This window comes from Papio anubis, unplaced genomic scaffold (genome assembly GCF_008728515.1).
Source record: "Papio anubis isolate 15944 unplaced genomic scaffold, Panubis1.0 scaffold357, whole genome shotgun sequence".
Taxonomy (NCBI): domain Eukaryota; kingdom Metazoa; phylum Chordata; class Mammalia; order Primates; family Cercopithecidae; genus Papio; species Papio anubis.
The window spans coordinates 50,373-68,036 of NW_022163716.1; the positions used below are offsets into that span (position 1 = coordinate 50,373).

Here is a 17,664-nt window from a genome sequence, read left to right on the forward strand (position 1 = left end):
GTGGAGACGGAGATAGTCAAAGCAGAAGTGATGGCACTGCTGATCTTTCTCATATTGTGGTAGGGTTAATAATGGAAAAATACCTGTGTAAATGACGAGTTGATGGGTGCAGCACACCAACATGGCACAAATATACATATGTAACAAACCTGCACGTTATGCACATGTACCCTACAACTTAAAGTATAATAATAATAAATAAATTAAAAAAAATAATAATGGAAAAATACCTTTGCAGGGACATGGTCGGAGCTGAAGGCCATTATCCTCAGCAAATTAACACAGGAACAGAAAACCAAATACCTCATGTTCTCAATTATAAGTGGGAGCTAAATGTTGAGAACACATGGACACATAGAGGAGAACAACACGCACTGGGGCCTATTGGAGGGTGGAGAGTGGGAAGAGGGAGAGGATCAGAAAAAGTAACTAATGGGTAGGAGGCTTAATACCTGGGTGATAAAATAATCTGTACAATGAACCCCTGTGACATAGGTTTACCTATGTAACAAATCTGCACATGTACCGCACATGTGTTAAACCTGCATATGTACCACATGTATATTAAAATGAAACTATTACACATTAGTAGAAAAATGAGGAACAAACAGATTATTTACTCCTTTCTGGTCATTTCGCTGATCTTACTAGAAGGGAGTAGAGATGAAGCTGATTGGGAAGTCTTTTCGCAAAGTAATTTTTAAGAAGATTAAACTCGTTTTTAGAGTGATCAAGGTGTTGTTCTCCATGTATGCACAAGGATATATGAGTTGGATTTGTTCTCTTTTTATAAAAGGCTATGTGGGACTTGCAAAACTTCTAGTGGCCCAGAGGAGGTAATGCACCTGGGATTAAACTCTAAAGTCCACAGTGAGGGTTGCAGAATTGAGAAAAGTCATTTGAGACATAGAGCTGCTCTGCTGCACTTCCTTTTGCACAACTTCTTGCCCCAGAGAAGTCCTTATTGAAAGCTTTACACACTTAGCAACTCCAGGGAACATGTAGCAAGGAGTCCCTGGGAGGCCCGCATTTCCAGGAACATGAAATATAAGTAGGGGAGTGTCTTGGGGTAGAAAGGATGCCGAGGAGAATGCTATAGTCCTAATGTCATCAAAACCATCAGGTAATGGGCAGGAGTGGTGCCGAAAAGATGAGAGTAGCCAAAGAAGACAGCTAGATGAAGGCTTTGAATGAGGCTTATTAGGGTATGGGAGGAAAACTCAAGTGACATAGGTGTTGATTCCCCTCAAAACCCACCACCATTTCCCAATTTAGGGAAACATACATTATCTGTGTCGTAAGAGTCTTGGGAAACAAATACTTGTTTTTTTTTGAAGAGGAAGCTGAGGTTAAGTAAAAAGTTGCTCAACCTAATGTCTAGTGGCAACCAAATTGCTGACTTTAGAGTAGGGTTTTCCTATTATACCATACGACTTCTGGCTTCTTGGCTTCTTGGCTTCTTCTTGACTTCATGGTTTTCCTTTTTGAGAATTCCTAGCACACATACTTTGGGGATGAATTTTTCACCCAGCGCAGTGTATCCACTGGGTGAATTATCATTAGGCACTACGGGCCTAGGATATTACAGTTTTTGGAGATTCTGCATTTCTTTTATTTTCCATTTTTTCTTCTTCTAGTTCTTACCAGGAGAGGCTAAACACTTCAGAGGGGCTTCCTGAAAGAAGCTTCAACAGTCACTTTAGGGAGATGACTTTTTTTCCGTCTCCACAGTCCAATATTGTTGGTTATTTTCTCATTGGGAACTATCGAGGGATAGTAGTAGGAATTTTCTAGCTCTCCTATTATTGGATGGTGGAGTAGGGGAGAAAATCACTGAGTCACTGGAGCACAATATTATAACATAGAAAGGGATTAAACTGGGATCAGGAGCCTTGGTTTCTAGTCCCAGCCCTGCTACCAACAGACTATGATATGGGACCAACCATTTCTGCTTTTGGGGCTTCAGTTCCTCTAGTGCAAAGTGAGGAACATTGATTAGATAATGTCTCAAGTTCCTTTTAAGTGCTCAGATTTTACGAATAGAGGAAGAAGCTTGAAATAATTTATATTCTATCTTTGTCACTTGTTCCTAGGACTCATGGATCATGTCAATCATAACTGGACCCAGAGTTTTATCCTTGCTGGTTTCACTACCACTGGGACCCTACAACCTCTTGCCTTCTTGGGGACCTTATGCATCTATCTGCTCTCTCTTGCAGGAAACATTCTCATCATTGTCCTGGTACAGTTAGATTCTGGACTGTTCACCCCCATGTACTTCTTTATCAGTGTCCTCTCCTTTGTAGAGGTGTGGTATGTCAGCACCACAGTGCCCACACTGCTGCATACCTTGCTCCACGGGTGTTCACCCATCTCATCAGCTGTATGCTTTATTCAGCTGTATGTCTTTCACTCCTTAGGGATGACTGAGTGCTACTTGTTGGGTGTCATGGCACTGGATCGCTACCTTGCTATCTGCTTCCCACTCCACTACCATGCACTCATGAGCAGACAGGTACAGTTACGACTAGCTGGGGCCACTTGGGTGGCTGGCTTCTCAGCTGCACTTGTGCCAGCCACCCTCACTGCCACTCTGCCCTTCTGCTTGAAAGAGGTGGCCCATTACTTTTGTGACTTGGCACCGCTAATGCGGTTGGCATGTGTGGACACAAGCTGGCATACTAGGGCACATGGCGCAGTGATTGGTGTGGCCACTGGTTGCAACTTTGTGCTCATTTTGGGACTCTATGGAGGTATCCTGAATGCTGTGCTGAAGCTACCCTCAGCTGCCAGTCGTGCCAAGGCCTTCTCTACCTGTTCCTCCCACATGACTGTGGTGGCACTATTCTATGCTTCTGCCTTCACGGTCTACGTGGGCTCACCTGGGAGTCGATCCGAGGGCACAGACAAGCTTATTGCCTTGGTGTATGCCCTCGTTACCCCTTTCCTCAATCCTATCATCTACAGCCTTCGCAACAAGGAGGTGAAGGAGGCTTTAAGGAGAGTCATTGACAGGATCAGAATTATTTTAAGGGAACCTCAATGATCTAATTTGTCATAGCCCAGCTTGTTGGTGATTGTGAGAATCAGCTGGTTGGCTTGTCAATCAAGTAGTCAGAGTCTAAGAAAACGCCAGTAAAGAAATGAAAAAGATCAGTAGTCAAACATGCTGCACACACCCGTGCCTGAATTGGTCAAAGTTAGAAGATGTAAAGAGAAAGGGGTTATGGTCTCTGATTACCCCATTCTAATGGGAAAGAAAAGCAACAAAGGGAGAAAAAACAGCGATGCAGAACAAGTGGTTAAGCTGTATTTATGGCTTAGAGAGACAGTGCAATATAGAAAGGAAGAAGACAAATTAAAGCTAGGAGTGGTAGCTTTAGTCAAGATTCCCGGAGAAAGGTTAAGAAGGTGGAAAACTAGGTTGGCAAAAAGGCGTCTAAAATTTTAGCTTGTATAAAGTTGCAGATGTAGATCGGCGAGTCATGAGCAGAATGCTTATCAATTTGTGGCATCCAGTGATTCTGGGTTATTATGTGACCAAATGTAGCTCGATGGAGAAAAAACCTGAAGTTCTGATCACACTTCTTTTCTCTCCAACTCCTCTATTGCTTCCTCTGCTGAGCAGAGTCATCTCCCATTCCTTGATGGTGTCTGAACTAGGGGCCAAGTACCTGCTAGAGTATGATCAGATAAATTAGTGAGAAAATAGGACTAGATCTTGGCAGAGACTAAGTATGGCCTAATCTTGAATACTTTCCATTTTCCTCATTCTTACAGACCTTACTGCTTTATTTTATGTATGTCTGTAAATGCCAGAAATAGTTACAACTGCCTTCATGTTTTTAAAATTTTAATATTTTTAATATCCCTCTGAAGAAGGAAGAACATCCCAATATTTATGTAATAAAATTATAAAGGTTATTGAACTTGTAGTAAGGAGAGACAGATTCAACCCTAAATCCACTTCAGCTGACCGAGTGACCCTCCTCAGCCTCATTCTCTCTGTCTGTAAAATGAAAGACTGGCAATGAATGAGTGTTCTCATTCCTCTCAGCTTAGGGAGTTTTGATGCTATGCTTATTACATTTGTTTTGTTTTGTTTTGTTTGTTTTTTAAGATGAAGTCTTGCTCTTGTCCCCCAGACTGGAGTGCAATGGTGCGATCTCAGCTCACTGCAACCTCTACCTCTCAGGTTCAAGCCATTCTTCTGCCTCAGCCCCCTGAGTAGCTGGGATTACAGGCACCTATAGCACTTCTTAAGGAAAGCAGGACCTGAACTAGGTCCATATGTGTAAGATCTGAATTTGCAGAGCAGAGATGGAAAGGTGTTGGTACAAATTCAGGTGTTGCCATTTTTGCCTCTATGATTCTGGGCAAAAAACACAAGCTCTCTCTAACGCCAGATTTGTTTTCCTTTAAAAAAAAACTACATCACAGTGTTCTAAAGTTAAATAACACATAGTAAGTATTTCATAAGCAAGTTAGTCTGAGCATCCCAGAATCAGGACAGTATAGTGGTTACAGCATGGACTTTGAAGCTTCTCTGCCTGTGTTCAAACGTCAGTTCTACCATTTATTTGCTGTGTGATCATATGCAATACACTTAAATTCCCTCCACCTCAGTTCCCTTATATGCAAAATGGGGACAATAAAAGAATGTTAAGCATATAAATATTAATCGTTGTTACTTCAAAGTTTTCCACATAAATGTCTTCAGTGGGAATTTATTTCTTTGATAATGCTTAGTTTTACACCTATCTCACATTGTTATTACAATAGACTTGGTAACTCTCCAAATGAGGCATCTTCTTTTGACCTAAGGGTCCAAATTTATCTTTCCATAAACTGAGGAGTAGTTCCTGCTTTCAAGAAGTCTATGCTGTTTCCCCAAATACAAGGTGCAAAACTCGATTCTGCTGATAGGCTGAGTCTACTACCTTTGGGCTCCTTTTCTTCCTCTCCTTCTGCACCTCACTTCACTCAGACTGCTCTTTTTGCAGGAACTATTATGGGCCCAACAGAAACTCTTTTTTCCCTGTAGTGGCAGCACTAGAGGATGGCTCAAATTGAAATGGCTTAGATCACATTAATTAATAGGTCCTTATAGTAATAATAATTACTAAAACTGTTATAACAATTATTATTAATTACTAATATCTGTGGGGTGCATACTGTGCAGTGAACATGGGGACTTACTATCCTGTAGTGAAGACATAAGTAGTCATCTAACAACTCAAAGTAGCTTATATCTCACTACTAATTTGTACTACAATGCATGGTATCCACTCATATTTGAACAAATGAATGAATGAATAAACAAACTCTTAAAAGTCAAATGGGTGTGATAGAGGTTGAGTTCCCCTCCTGAAACTCCACCAGAAGGTATATTTTTTTAAGATCCATTTACAGCTGCAAACTCCCCTTGCCTTTCATTCTACACTCTATTCTACACTCTTCTTTTTTTCTCTTGACACCCTCCTTAGGTATTTCCTTTAGAATATAAAGTTCAGGTCATCTTTAGCACAGAGCTTCTCAACAGATATACTTAACAGATGTGGTGAGTTACTGAGTCCCTGCCCCTAACACACACACTATGAATGGTCAGATAGGACCTAAGGGAATTGAAGTCCTTGGACTGGTTGCCTCACGCAGTAAGTGTTCACCTTAGTGTGCCCTACAGATACCATCACTTTTATAAGCACTATGATATGAAAATAAAAGTTTGAGAAGTAGTGCCTTAGTGTGACGTGTTGGGGTAAGTGCCCAAGATAAGGTCCAACTTGTGGCCACTTCTCCCATGGTGACAATTGGATACTGACTCTAGCAAGATAGACAGTAAGAAGCAGTCAGGTCTAAAAGGCAGCATAATCAGACCATTCACTTGGTACTAGCACCAAGACTGACATACTGTCTCATAGGACATTCAAACTCAAGTATATCAGAGAACAAAATGAAATGCTTTCAATGTACCTGGGGAAGACAGATATAAACCACAGTTGTACTGGGCAGACAAGGGCATGTGATCTTGATATATCACTTCATTTACATAGTTGTTTTAAAAGTTTATTTGCTTCAATAAATAATATCTCTAAAAGGTTCAAAAATTCATCTTATGTGTGAAGTTGACATTTTTTTCTTATGTGTTTATATTTTTAAAAAATAATCAGGTGATTTGAGGATCTGTCTCCTCCCACTCTATATAATAATTATCTTAAGGGAAGCAACAGTGTTATATGCATCCCATTTTCTCCAGTTCCTAGAATAAAGTCTGGGGCATAAAAACCGTTTCAAAAATGTATTAAATAAATAGATAAATGAATTATTGTGAATTCCCCTATTTCTCACATTATGTTAGTTGCATTTCATATCATTTTTTCCTAACATTTAAAGCACATTTTAAAAATAATGTATTACATATAAATGTAGGACATTAAATGTTTAGGTAAATAAAAATTTAAATTACTTATAATCCCATTACTTCAAAAATTATTTCTCTATTTATTTCTAAATTCTAATAAGCATATGCTGTTTTTCCAAATAGTGGCAATGGTACTATGAAAATTTGAACATGTTGAATACTACTTTTTTCACTTAAGCTTTTAACAAATAATTTTAGATCTCATCTTTCTCCTCAAATAATGAATTGCTTGATGAAGGTATCAGTGTAACCACAGAACCAGTTCAATCTGGTTTAACTTTGTCAGTAACAAAATACAACAAAATAATGACTTGTTTTTTAGTTGCAATGGACCCTCAGGTTGCAAGTAACCCAAACACGCCCAGATGAACCAAGTGTGCCAGATTTGTGACCCTAGAGCCAACCAGAATAAAAAGGTAAACCACATGCGGAACCTAAGTATTCAGACCAAGGAATGGTGATCAAATTAAAAAGGAAAGGATAACCTGTTGTGTTGCAGTATAGTTATAAAAGTCAAGGACCTGGCATAACTTCTTTTCAGGAACCAATCAGGTAACGCTTTGTTGCATCCTCCTATCTCCTTCTTACTTGCTCTCTGCCTATAAAACCTGTCTCCAGACCTTAGTTCGGGGAGACAGATTGAACATTGCCTCCTGCCTCCCTGCTAGTCAACCTTGAAATAAGGCTTTTCCGTTCGTAAAAGCTGGTGTCACAGTATTGACTTCTCAGCTCATGGGACGGTGAGCCCACTGCACAGTAATATCAGAACTTGTCATTTTCTCTCACTCTATTTCTGATACAGAATAAATGCCAAGTAAGCACTCTTTATTGACAAGTAGTGGCATAAAAGAGAAGAAACAATGCTCTTGACTAGGCTAGAACTAAACTTGGAAGCCTGGATCATTTAGTACACATATCTACACTAACTGATTCTAGATAATGTTTACAATTCTTATGCTCAGGTATTTGTCATGTTGATAGCCTTCTGAGGGATCATGCATGGGCATTATAATTTACTCAGTCAATACCAAGTCATACAAATATAGAATTAGACAATACAAATGATGCAGAAAGTCTGTCTCAGAGTCTGGCTCACAAGAGGAAAAGAGGAATGTAGGAACACCAATGTGATGTGATATGTGGAGGAATAAAAATGAGTATTAAAGTGGCCACTTTGAGTACAGCACAATTATTCATTTGAAGGATTGGGATAGATGGCTAATCTACATGTACCCATGAAATGAAAATAAAAACAAAAGGTCTACTGGTGCTTGAGACTGTGGGAGATGCAGTAATTTAGTGAAGGATAGTTTCAACTATCCATCTTTGAGAAAAGTTAGGTATTTCAGAGTAAGTGGGACATAAGCTAAATGCTGATTAAGGTTGAATGAGACCATCATATTGTCCAAATATTTGAGAGACCCTTCCAATCCCAAAGTCACATTAGTATCTGAGAAACAAATATTTTCCTTTCCTTTGGCTCTAAAACTTTCCATCTCCTACAGGAAAGCTTTTCTAATTTGATCTCAGAATACTTAGTGTTTGTCTTCCATTTAATGTGATCTACTTGTTAATCTTTTTATGGTTACCTCCTTATCTTAAATTTAATATAGCAACTGCTTTCTTTCCACCTCTGATTCTGAAAAATAAAAGTACATTTGGGCCTATGAATGATTCAAATACGTTACTTCTGATAGATAAATGCTGTAATTCCATTATTTATCTGGACTCCATATCCATCAAAGTATATGCCCACAGAGAACACACAGCTGAGATAAGAGCTCAGATGTCAAAATTAGGATGTTTAATGAACATATTGAGGGTATGGATGTAAACAAAAGTAATAATGAAAAAGTAGATTAGTCTCATGAAGACGCCTGGGTAATAACAGTGGTGATAATGTAAGTAATAGTAACAATACTGGTGATGGAGACTTAGACAAGTGTATTAGATATTCAACAATCAATGATTTGGAACAATGGCTAAAGATAGCTGACATGGCAAAGGGAGGGACAGTGGTGACAGTAACAAAGATAGAGATGGTCAGCACAAAAGTGATAGTGGTGCCTGTGCTGACTGTGATAATATGGTGATGTGGTGAGGTTAGTAAGGATGGATGAGAAATCTCCTTGCAAAGAAAGCTTTTAAAAAGATGAAACTCACCTCTGGGGTGCTAAAGATGTTATTCTTCATGTATTCAAGTTGGATTGTCTCTGCTCATAAAAAGCTATGATGGGGAGGCCAAGGCAGGTGGATCAAGAGGTCAGGAGAGCGAGACCATCCTGGCTCACACGGTGAAACCCCATCTCTATTAAAAAATACAAAAAATTAGCTGGGTGTGGTGGCACATGCCTGTAGCCCCATCTACTTGGGAGGCTGAGGCAGGAGAATCGCTTGAACCTGGGAAGCAGAGATTGCAGTGAGCCGAGATCGTGCCACTGCACTCCAGCCTGGGCAACAGAGCAAGATTCCGTTTCCAAAAAACAACAAAACAAAACAAAACAAAAAAATCTATGAAGGACTTGCAGTGTCTCAAAAGAGGAAGTGTCCCTGGGATTGGATTCTAGAGCCAGTGAGGGTTGCAGAAAAGCCATTTGAAAGAGAATTGGGCTGCTTTACTTCTCTGTGTCCAACTTCCTACCCCAGAGGAGCACTTACAAAAAACATTACACACTTAGCAACTCCAGAGAACATATAGCAAGGAGCCCCTGGGAGGCCGGCATTTCCAGGAACACGAAATATAAGTAGGGGAGTGTCTCGGGGTAAAAAAAAAGATGGGGAGGAGGATGTTGCAAGTTCTAATGTCATCAAAACCATCAGGTAATGGGCAAGGGTGGTACAGAAAAGATGAGAGTATCTAAAAAAGAGAACCAGGTAAAGGCTTTGATCTTTCCTGGATAAGGCCTAATAGAATATGGAAAGAAAACTCCCGGGACATTGATATAGACCACCCACCTCTACATCCATCCTAGAAACATTTTTTCAATGGCTTTAGAATCCATAGACTAACAGGGTGGTGAGGGGCTTTATACAACATTTATTTAGAGAAGGGGAAGTTGAAGTCAAGAAAGGAGAAATGGTTAAGCCCAATGTTCATTTTCAGTTAGTGGCAAAACAAGTTTACAAAGTCAATTTAGAAATAGAATGCTTTTTCTGTTGTGCCACAGCCCTTCTAGATCAATAATATGGGGGCCTTACCTTATCAATTCCTCTCTCTCCTCATTCCCTTTGAGAATTCCTGATGCCTGTCTCCCTTAGGAATCCTTCTTTAAAATGCACTTTGTCTGTTCATTGATTCTTCATGTAGCCCTGCAGTTCTGAGCTTTGAGAGATGGGACATTTCTTTAGGGACTAGATGGAAATTTTTCTCTCTCCTGTTTTCTGGCAGGGTGTGTGGGGAAAAAATTCTGGCACTTACGATTTTGTTTTAAGGAGCCAACACTCTCTCTCGCCACCCCTACCTTTTTCTCTTCTTCACATACATACACACACAGACGGACACACACACACACACACACACACACCAGTATGTGCAGCAACATACTAACACCAAAAAGACAGACTTTTTTTTTCATTTTGTTCTATGTATTTTTGTAGTGATGGGAGGTCATGAAAAGTGGTGGGAAGGAGTGCATGGATTGGTGAGAAGTGAATGAGCAAAACAAAAGAAAGTCTCACAGAAGTGTAGAAGTGTATTGTGACCTCTCCTCATGCCTCAGACTTTGGAATGCTAACTGGGCACCCAGTTGGTACTTCTCTGAAGGTTCTCTTAAGACCAGGTGTGGAACTGTAGGATCCTACTAGGAGATTCCCTGTCTGAGGACAACATAGCCATAGCTTATTGAAGATACAAAAAGAAAACTTATTTTTGAAATACAAACTCTCTGGGCAACTTTTAAAATTTCTTTTTAGTGATAGTGTAAGTTTTGGGTTTCCTGTTTTTGAAAAACAATGTCGAAATGCTTTCTTTCCAAATGCAGGGATGACTTGGCATTTATTTTAGCTTATTTTAAGGGAAAAGGTATGTGTGGAGAACAATGTTGTGGAGTAGCATACAGAAGCAGTATCTCTTTAGTAAATTTGACTAAGATCACAGAATGTTCTGGGACCCCCAACTATTAAATGTGAATAAATTGTCCAATTTGAGGTTTTTCTATGACAATATATCCTCAGGTAAATTTTTCCTGAGCATCCAGCTCAGATATGGACTATATTCTCTTTTCTGACATTTGGTGGATCCTAAATAAAGGCAAGCCCATTATAATATTGTCAAACCTTAAAAATTAATGCTGTGGAGAAAAACAACAGCAGCAAAATAGTAGAAATTAAATCCATGATTTTTTTTCCTAGGTAAAAGCAACTTTTCCTTTGTGGGTAGATAGGTTCAAGTGTTGGGGTAAGTCAACACATAACTTTTGAAGACTTGCTTTGAGCAAACACCATTTGCAGCTAGGTGAATTCCACCAGAAGTCACTGAGAATCATTGAACTTCTGATTTAGATGGTGCTTAAGAAGACATCTGATCTAAACCCCTCTGTCTTTACAAAACATAAAACTGAAATCAAGAGGTAGGGAATAACTTAATTAATTAAGGTTACATGGCAATTTAGAAAAAGACTGAGAATGGGATAGCACCAATGTTTTCTAACGCTTTCCAGTATACCTTTTGGCATTTTTTTTTTTCATTTTATCTGAAGTAGTAAGCCTCTGGCACCAAGCACCACGCAGCAGATGTAGGTGGGAAATCAGATTCAATGAGTCATAGACTTCTTCTAGGTCCCTGACTATCTTCCCATAGAGTAACTCATACCTGTAGAGAACATGGCTGGCTGTGGAGGTTCACAAGTCTTGTCCAGCCAGACTTTCTTCTCTGACTCCTGTAGTCTCAATTTTCCTTTCCAGAAGTAAGTTTTGGTTTCATACTTCACAAACCATCTCATGATCTTGCTTAATTTCATGATCCTTGATTATACAAGTATCCCTGATTACACAAACATATGATTATAGGTGGATGGCCTTTGTCCATTTTCTCATTAAATCTCCCATAGAAGGTAAATAGATAAATGTCTTTTCAATATTAGTTAGTAGATAGATTCTAAGCTTAATCCAGAAGATTTAACTTTCATTTAACAGCCAAGAGGATCTAATCATGCTAACTGAGGCTTCATCCTCCTTACCATCCCTGACAACTATGGGTTTTTAGAACACATATGACCCCACAAGTCAGCCTACATATGACCTTTCACTTGAATGACCTTCTACTTAAACGTAGGCTAGAGAAAGAAAATCCTTTTAAACGTGATTCATATGAGCCTGCAGAGTAATTATTGGGAAGGTATTTTTTGTCTATGGTTATTAAGATCTAAAAGTAATGTCAACTTTTATAGGTACGTTAGTCATTTCTTTGGCTAATATGGTGAACAAACCATAAAATCTTTTTAAGCTTTCTCCCAACATTGATTAGGTGTGGGATAAATGGGGATCAAGTCACCTGGAATCTTCTCAGGTAAAAACTTTAGCAATAGAAAAAGATTTTTATTTTAATGAGAATATATATCTCAGATCAACTAAATTAGATGCTCTGAAAGTGGGATCTAGTAATTGGTGTTTTAATAAACCTCAAGAAGTTATGCATGCAAGTTAAAGAACTTGGAGAACCACTGGTCTACTCCAATCGGTGAGATTGAAAGGAGGAACTGGGCATATGTAGCACAGTTCTTTCCTGTGCTGTTCTCCCAGGGAGCCAGCCTGCCTGGTTTGTGAGTTCTGCTCTGCTTTCTGCCATTCAGTGAAAGGGAGTCTGTGACTTTCCATGCTGCACAGTAATTACGTAAAAGCAACATAAGGAAAATTAACACACTATCAGAGTAAGATATTTGAAATCTCTCCCCCGAGTAATAAATACAACAGGCAAATAAATCATAAGTTTATATAGAAATTATTTGTAGAATAATTAACAAGGTCCACCTACTGGAGGCATATGGAATAAAGATTGATTTCAAGCACAGTGGAATTAAACAAAAGCTAGACCATAAAACAAGTCTCAATACAGTTAATAGAGTTAATAATATTAACATAATATAGACCTCTGCTTCTACTAGTGATATAAATAAATAAGAAATAAATAAATGATGCATTTAACATGTCCATATATTTGATATTTAAAGAAAATACTTCTATACAACTTACTCTCAGAGGTAGTCATAGGAAAAGTAGAAAACATCTATATCTGAACAGTAACAAAAAGTATAATTTCAAAATATTTGGGAAAAAGTGCTTTTTAGAAGTTTATAACCTTTAAATTTAATATTATTAAAAAAGTATAAAATTAATTATCTAAAAATTAATTCAAGTTTAAAATTAGAAAAATAATGTTAGGGAGAAAAATGAAAGTGTAAGAAAAAATGTGGGAGCAGAAATTGATAGAATAAAAATAAACATATGACAAAAATTATATACTAATAAAAATGTTGGTTCCTAAAAATAAAAATAAACTCCTGACAAGACTAATAAAAATAAAGGAGAGAGGGGGGCAAAAATAAGAAAGATTAAGAATGAAAAATTGGCAGAATTACAGATGCATCAATGTTTAAAGTTATAATAAAATATTATTAAAGATATATGCCAATTAATGAAAATTTTAAATTGACTAGGTTCATATCTAGAAAAATTATAAATTAGAAATATCAATGTCAGAATTAATGCAAAATCTAAATAATATTAAATTAGGAGTTAAAAAATCAGTAGAAAGAAAACATCAGTGGCGGCTTGCTTAATAAGTGAGTTCTACCTAATATTGAAGAAAAACGTAGCTCCTATTTTTATACACTTTCTTCTGAGAATTAAAACACTGGAAATACAACTCAACAGTGCATTTTACAAAGGCAGCCTAACAATGATTCCAAAATAAATAAAACTAGTAACGTGAAAAAATAGACGATAATCTCATTTATTAACATATATGCAAAATTCTTCCTCCAAATATTCCTAAGCCAAATTCAATAATTCCCATTAAGAACAAAACAAGATTCATTACTAATATTACTTTTATTTAATATTGTACAGAAAAAATATGACTTAGGTCACCAAAATGATAGAGTGAAACAACCTGTCTCCACTACCCTCGATCTCATAGAAAACAAAAAACAAATACGCAGGGCAGAAATGATCACCAGCAATATCCCAGAACCCAAATAGAAGGATGAGATAGCTTCTGGGGTTGCAGAGAAGTAAAAACACTGTGCAGAGGGTAACAGAATCAGATTTTTATAACTATAATGCTTTTCCCCCAATTTGCCATGAACCAAGCATTTGGGAAATTTCCCCTGATTCACAGTTACTACTCTGGAAAAGGTAAGTTCAAGATGGACAACCAGCTTCCTCAACATCTTGGCTTTCCGGGCAGGAGACCTGTTCCTGCCTCAACACCGAAAATTCCTGAAGACTGACAGAGACAAAGTGGGCAGTGCGTCTAGCAGCATCCCCAGCCTGGGAAACTCTCTGTATCTTGGCTGAAGGAGATGCCAAATTAGAGTGTTCAGTAGAACCTCACTGTAGGAGGTATGTTCTGTTAGTCTCTTGGGCACAAAATCCTAGACAGCTTTCCCATTCTGCTATGTTATCCCCTTTGGGACCTCCCCCATCCTGGACAGGCAGCACTCTGAACAGTTGCTAAAACAGAGGTAAACCTGGACTTAGTTGCCACTTAGTGCTAAAAAGGAGGCAGTGACCTAGCAAAAAAAAAAAAAAAAGACAACAGGTAATTGTAAAGAAAACGCTAAGCAAACATATCCAATAGAAACAAAAATATATCAGATAAAGGAGACTGGAATAAATAATTTTTCAATTCAAAGTCATAAATGTACATATACGAACTGAAAATCATGAGCTCCCCAAATTGACAAAGCAAAAAACCAGTAACCAACCCTAATAAGACAGCAATAGGGAACCTCCCTGATTAAGAATAAAGAGAAGTTTTAAGAAAACCCAAAGATATTCAAAATAATACAAAAAAGCAATTTAGAAATGTATTAGAAAATTTTAACAAAGAGATTAAAATAACGAGAAACAAATCAAATAGGAACCCTGGAACTTAGAAGTATATTTGCTAAACCACAAAATTATTTAGAGGCTCTCAACAGCAGAATGGATCAGGCAGAGGAAAGAAACAGTGAGCTCAATGACAGGGTGTTGGAAAATACACAGAGGAGAAAAAAGAATGAAACTAAATGAAGGAAGGCTACAGGATATAGAAAATTACCTCAAAGGAGGAAATCTAAAAATTATTGAAGTTCAAGAGGGAGCTGGGCATGAACAAAGAATAGAAAGCTTAACAAAGAGATAACTGATGTACCTTTAAGGTACCAAATAAGACCCCTCCAGTTTGCCCATGATTATGGAAAACTCTGAAGCATCCTGGGTCGTTGAGCCATCCCTCTGACTCGAAGTACTTTCCGAGAAGCCCCTTTTACGTCCTTGTTCCTGCGGCTGGAGATGATGGGTTTTATGAAGGCAGAGACAATGCTGTAGAACAGCACCACCTGTTTTCTTGCTGTAGGTTATACTAGGAGTCAGACCTCATGCACATGATCACGGCTGGCCCTTAGAACATGGTGACCACACTTTTACTTTTTTTCCGTGATGGCAGGTTGAAGGCATTGTGAATGTGAGTCTACCATGTAGAAAGACAAAATGGTGTGAAGAGATTCATGCTGTGGACTTTTCCCAAGGAGCAGCACAGGAACTTAACAGAAAAACTGAAAGAAGCCACAAACTCTGTGAAAATAGTAGTGTGCAGCAGCCTACACTGTGAACCAAACAGAAAACGATGAGTCTCCAGAGCGTAAGAAGTGGGGGGACTGCTGCCATGACACACATCCCCACAGTGGGGAGACTGTTGCCATGACATCCTTTCCCACAGGAGAGCTGGGCAATCCAGGCCATGACGGGAGGCATTAGCCCTCCTCAATGCTGAGGCTGATTTAGGGAGCAGTGGGTAAAATATGAGAAGGAACAGCATGGGGACATACTTTGCATGCACTCCCAGATGCCACTGGAGATGGAGGGAAGCCATTTCTGATCCTACCTCACAGGGGACCTTGAAGAAGTCTACTGGCATCAGGCAGTGGTCACAGGTTGAGAGAAGCTCCCAACTGAGATTTGCAGTATAATTTGAGTAGGGGCGAACCCTAGTGGCCAGAACCAACAAGCCAGTCAGAAGTGTGCTAAAAACATGGGTATAGAAGCTGGGTGCCCCTGCTTTATGAGCAAAACGGAGGGGTATGGCCTGAAAGCCATGCTTTCTGTCTCCCTTGGGGTTTGGGTTCAAGCCAGTGCATAATGGTTTGGGGCATAAGCCTTCTGAGTGAAGGCTGCCTGGAACTCAACTAGCTGCTGCCAGCAGAACACTGTATATGTGAGACCTGCCCTGCCAAGTGTGTGAGAGCTAAGTGGGGCTTATTGCCACTTACTACACCCCACTGCCTGTTTGGAGTCTTTTGTGCAGCAGAGAAAGCTACATTCTTCCTCAGAACATTACCCCAGCAGCCAGGGAACTGCCCTCTGGGGTCACTGCCTGCAGAGGAGCCAGAGTACAGACTTACCTGACTCAGCTCCCACCTGGCTTTGCTCCTAGACCCACCTTGGTAGCGTAACACAATGTGTAGAGATATTAGGAATTCCATGGGAGCTTTGGGACACCTACAAATTGCTTGAGATGCCAGACCACCTTCCCTGGGTAACATACGGCAAGCACAAATTCCACATTGCAGCTGGTGTTCTTTTAGGAGTACCACCTGCTGGCTGGAAGCAACCAGGATAGCCTTTTACAACATCTGGAGGCACAATTACACTGTGTTTAGGAAGGAGAAAACTTTTGTGTAATCTCTACTATTGCCATTGACTGGATCATCCCGGCTAGCCAGGAGGTCTTGAATCTATTCACATGCTCCAATACATTATTTCTACAGCTGACATTCAAGAAAGCCAACACACTAAGGCTATTTCTAACTAAGGAAACCTTAGAGTCTACTAACTTCCCTCCCATCCCCATCAGAGCTGGTGCGGTACCTGCTGCTGGAAGACTAGAGGAAAGGTCGTATCACAGGATCCCTTGCAGACACTCCTCAGCAACAGTGTGGAGTGTGGAAGCCCCACTGGGTGGCTCGACCCAGGGGAGCAGCAGGATTCACAGTAGTCTGGCCCTAAGGGACTTCTACTTCTAGGGGAAGGGGGAGTGCACCACACTGAGGGAGTATCCCATGAGAGAGAAGAGGCCATATTACGGTCCTTAAGTCCCTGAACTTTCCGCTTATGGGATTGAAGAGGCACAGGTGCAGTGCTGGGCTAGTTGGGGAATGTCTGTGAATCTACTCTGACAGTCAGGCAGCCCTGATGCTTGTGAAGAGTATAAGAGAATGGGACTTTTCTCCCCACTGATTACCACTGCAAACACAGCTGAGACTTCTGCTATGAGAACTCAGCATGTGTGCATCTGTAGACAACCTTTCTGAAATACTTCGGTATGACACATCCCCATAGGAGGAATGCCCTCCAGGTTCAGGCTTGCATGAGAGGTAGAGTCACAATCCCCCTCTACATAGAACGTCAGGATTCCTGCAGATAAAAAGAAGTGCCTGTCTAATCTGAATAACCGGAACATCAAGTTAGGAATGTGACTGGAAGAAGGATCACATCCGATGTCTGGGAAGGAAAACTGTGGTGGCTCCCGCTCCTCCCCCTGAAAATACCTAGTGCATCTCACTGAGAGATTCCCCAGATACCTCTGGCAAGGCTAGGACCTCTGCTCACCATTGAGGTATTGCGTTTACCCACCTGCTTTAGCTGCAGCTGGATTTCACCCATGGGCACCTCCTACTGACCTGAAGCCTAAACTGTTCAACCCAGTGAATCAAATACTAGGAAATTATTATTATTATTATTATTATTATTATTATTATTATTTTGCCTAAGTATTCATAGTGCATTTTTTATTTTATTTTATTTTTATTATACTTTAAGTTCCAGGATACATGTGCACAACGTGCAGGTTTGTTACATATGTATACATGTGCAATATTGGTGTGCTGCACCCATTAACTCGTCATTTACGTTAGGTATATCTCCTAATGCTATCCCTCCCCCCTCCCCCCACCCCACGACAGGTCCCGGTGTGTGATGTTCCCCTTCCTGGGTCCAAGTGTTCTCATTGTCAATTCCCACCTATGAGTGAGAACATGCGGTGT

At 39.7% G+C, this 17,664-nt stretch overlaps 2 protein-coding genes across 2 annotated transcripts in view; one reads left to right on the forward strand and one right to left on the reverse strand.

Moving 5' to 3' along the window:
* LOC100999874 (myeloid cell nuclear differentiation antigen) overlaps nt 1-8,730 on the reverse strand; it is a 44,687-nt gene extending 35,957 nt beyond the window's left edge. The window contains exon 1 of the mRNA XM_009184310.4: nt 8,585-8,730. The gene's annotated coding sequence lies outside the window, so the exon portion shown is untranslated. The remainder of the gene's footprint in view (nt 1-8,584) is intronic.
* LOC116273098 (olfactory receptor 6N1-like) lies at nt 501-4,430 on the forward strand. Its single transcript, XM_031662030.1, has one exon. It carries the CDS (start codon nt 2,099-2,101, stop codon nt 3,044-3,046), a length of 948 nt encoding a protein of 315 aa, XP_031517890.1. The 5' UTR covers nt 501-2,098; the 3' UTR covers nt 3,047-4,430.
* Nucleotides 8,731-17,664: the final 8,934 nt, after the last annotated feature.

Excerpts from the sequence above, each read along its gene's own strand:
- LOC116273098 (XM_031662030.1), top strand. The coding sequence starts at position 2,099 with ATGGATCATGTCAATCATAACTGGACCCAGAGTTTTATCCTTGCTGGT.